Source organism: Arachis ipaensis, chromosome B03, assembly GCF_000816755.2.
Source record: "Arachis ipaensis cultivar K30076 chromosome B03, Araip1.1, whole genome shotgun sequence".
NCBI lineage: Eukaryota > Viridiplantae > Streptophyta > Magnoliopsida > Fabales > Fabaceae > Arachis > Arachis ipaensis.
Window position 1 is genome coordinate 9,215,417 of NC_029787.2, and position 3,913 is coordinate 9,219,329.

The 3,913-nt window shown below is 34.4% G+C and overlaps 1 protein-coding gene across 1 annotated transcript; it reads right to left on the bottom strand.

Moving 5' to 3' along the window:
- On the bottom strand, positions 1,654 to 3,630 carry LOC107634059 (pentatricopeptide repeat-containing protein At1g50270). Its single transcript, XM_016337643.2, has one exon. It carries the CDS (start codon positions 3,589 to 3,591, stop codon positions 1,795 to 1,797), a length of 1,797 nt encoding a protein of 598 aa, XP_016193129.2. The 5' UTR covers positions 3,592 to 3,630; the 3' UTR covers positions 1,654 to 1,794.

The window sequence follows — 3,913 nt, forward strand, 5'->3', positions numbered from 1 at the left end:
CATGCTTCTCTATCAATTGACCATTTTGTCCCGCCGTAAACTTAAACCCTCGCTTCTTAGTTCTTACCACTTGGTCCTTTTCCACACCCCTGTAAAGTGTAAACTAATTACAGAAATAAAACAATTCAAACATAATTTTTTTTTTAGAAAGAAAAATAAAGTTAGCTAAATGTTTGTAAGAAAAAAAATCCTTTTTTCTAAAACTTTTCCTTATTATATAGTTAGCACTTGGAATTTGTTTATCTAGTTGATTATTTATCTGTATGTGTTCCGAAAATATACAAAATTCTCTTATAGTTAGTTATCTCAAGAGCTGTAATAAATTTAATTATACTTTTATATTTAATGATTTTATTATGAAAAAAATGTGTGTTATAGTTATAGTTATAAATTTTAATTATACTATACTATAATATTAGTATATAAATCAACAAAAAGAAAAATGTTCTCTAAATAGATAATAATGGCTAATTATATAAGTGTAACTACCATTTCTCGTGGTATATGATTGCATTTTTCTTTTTCAACCCGTATCATGAATACATGAACTAAGCTTTCACTACTACTCATTGTAGGTATGATTACATTTTCTGATACAATGAGCATATATACTTAGTATGAGTTAAATCCGTCATTTTCATTGGTTATGACGTTATGTGATACGCATCTCCTCTTGGCCTGAGCCTAATAAGAAAAAGAAAAGTATAGGTAATCAACAATATTTTTAAATAATGTATGAATAATGTGAATTAATAGAGTTAAAAGAATAAATTAATTTTAAATTTAATTAATAACAATAAATTAGGATGTAATGTATTTTTATTTAATTAGTGGTTATTTATATTCTTTAAAATGATCATTGTTTACCTCGCACTCCCTATAAGAAAATCTCTATTTTATAACGGGTAGAGATAGGTGACATAATAATGACATTAAAGCTAAAAGCTTAGCGCTTAATTTAACAAGCCAAGAATGACAGCGCACTTGAATTATTTAACTAATTTATGAAAAAGCATGAAAGCAAATGAATAATCTGTTTTTTTCCAACCAAATCCGGGACCAACATTGATTGCCTCATATCACAGCTATCTTTGTAATAGTGATATTTCCGTTTTCTAATCCTATCTTCTGAAAATAAATCAAATATAAGTCTATGATACTGACTATATTTAACTAAGTATGGTTTGTAATTTGGCCATTAACTGTGTTTCATTGGTTAAAACTTCTCATTCCACCTTTCATTAAGGATTTTTGTTGAAACTATCATCAAATTATATATCAGTTTAATCAAATATTTAACTCAATCATAAATCATTTTTGTTCAAAAGTCAAAACAAGTATATGCATTGGAGATCATATAATCCAATATGGTAATATCTTTTCTTCAACCCATAATTATCAAAACCGAACCGATAATTAACCCAACCAAAATATAAATTATTGCAAAGCACTGGAGAGCCGTAGGTTCACCCGCATATGCGACCCGAATACTTCGGTTAGGTCGATATTTACTAAATTTGACCGGTTCTTTTTGGTTCTTAACTTGAAATAGTTATGGTCTTGGACCGAACCGATTTAAGATATAACTCACCGATATTTCGATCGAATCGATCAATGGGATTCGAATTTGATAACTATACTTCAACTGACAGATTATGAGAAAACAATTAGAAATATTACGCAGTCAACACTTTTTCTTTGTTTTTGCTTTACATTTAAACCAACACTAGCCACTTCTCCCATTTTTACTTAGCACAGCCCAAAAAAAATCCGTTGCTCTAACCAACCATGTCTTTAAGATTCAAGTAGGCTAAAATCTTCACACACTCGAACCAGTTTCAGTTGCAACACTAAGTTATCCAACATCGAATATACATCAGATGATTCGTTATGTGAATGATCAAACGCTTTAAACTCATGAATCAAACCATTCACTTCTATCCAACTGCACCCTGGAGTTTTCTCTACCTTTGTTCCTTTCATGAGCTTCCTCATAAGTGCAGCTCCTTCCCAGTTTTGACACATTGAATACAAGTTTGCCAGAAGTGCATATCTTCCACTATGGTTCGGCTGCAAATTTATCAAAGACTTACCTATAATTTCACCCATCTCATAATCCTTGTGGATCATGCAGGCACCAAATAAAGCTCCCAAAACACCAGGACCAGGCTTCATTGGCATGTTATCAATTATGTGCTTTGCATCTTCTAAGTACCCTGCGCGACCAAGCAGATCAACCATGCAACCATAGTGGTCCATTTTCGGCTTCAAATGATACACTTTGATCATCAACTCAAATAACTTTTTCCCTTCCTCTACAAAACCGCCATGAGAACATGCAGCAAGGACACCAATGAAGGTAACTTCATTAGGATGAATGCCACTCGTCAACATGCGCGAGAAGAGCTCCAACGCTTTTGAGGCTTCCCCGTTAACAGCCATCCCATTAATCATTGCTGTCCAAGTGAAGACATTCTTGACTTGCAAGTTTTCGAATATCCTCAAAGCCTCATCTATGCATCCACATTTTGCATACATATCCACCAATGCCGTCCCAATTGCTGAATTCAAATTTGCCTTATTACTACTCTCTATGTACTGATGAACCAACTTTCCGTGATCCAATGCTCCTATGTGAGCACAAGCACTAAGAACACTCGTTAGCGTGAATTCATTAGGCACAATATCATCCCAAACCTTGTCCCAAAATACTCGAATCGCGTCTTTGAACCTCTTACAATGCACATAACCAGCTATAAGCACAGTCCAAGATACTACATTTCTATAAGGATATTCATCAAATACTTTGCATGCATCACCACAAAGACCGCACTTGAAATACATATCCACAAGGGCGCTGCAAACATGAGCATCTAAACACACTCTCCCTGCTACAACATAGAATCCATGAACCCACTTTCCAAACGAAGCATCACCAGCAAACGACGCAGCGCGAAGAATGGCAACAACAGTGACCCCATCAACTCCAATCCCCAAAGATCTCATCTTCACAAAACACTCTAGTGCCTCCCGAGGATACTCATTCTTCACATACCCATTGATTAACGCAGTCCAAGCAACAACGTCCCTACTGGAACTTTCATCAAACACCTTGCGTGCACTCTCAAGAAACCCAGAATTCGCAAACGCCGAAACAAGACCGTTACAAACGAATTGATCAAGGTTGAAGCCAAATTTGATAACTTGAGCAAAAAGCATAGATGGGTCTTGACGAAAAATATTGGGGCTAGAGAAAACCTTGAGGAGCAAAGGGAAGGTGTGTTTGTCCGGAACGACGCCGTTTGATCGCAATGAGGAGTAGCAGAGAAAGGTGGTTTGAGGGAGGTGGGAGAAGGTTGCGATCATTTTGTTGAGGAGGCGAGTGGTGGGAGCATGGAGGATAGTGTTGAAGGGAAGGGCAAGATGGGAATTTTGACATTGGAGATGAAAGAGGTTGCAGAGGAAGATTGTGTCTTGTGAGAGAGAAGAAGTGAGGATGATGGATTGAATCTGCTTCGATTGTTGTAAGGTTTGGTGTGTGTTTAGAAGGGACACAACTCTGTTGCGTAATGAAGCTATGTTTAACAACATTGTTGGATTCCTACGACAATAAATAACCTAGTACTAGATTCGGCTTTTATTTATCCTTTGGATTTTTTTTTTACATGACATCTAACTTATTCAGTTATTTGTATTTCCTTTTTGTTGATTTTCTTAAAATTTTTATCTCGTTTGTAATGTTTTGGTCGTCTTCATGATCTTTAATAATTGTAATATAATATAATTTGAAGAAGAAAATAAGATAAATATAGTTTTAAGAGTTTAATTTTTGATATATTGTTAATATAAAATCTTTTACCAAATTATTTAATTACGTCAGTTTTTTTAGATAATTATTTATATAAATATTTAA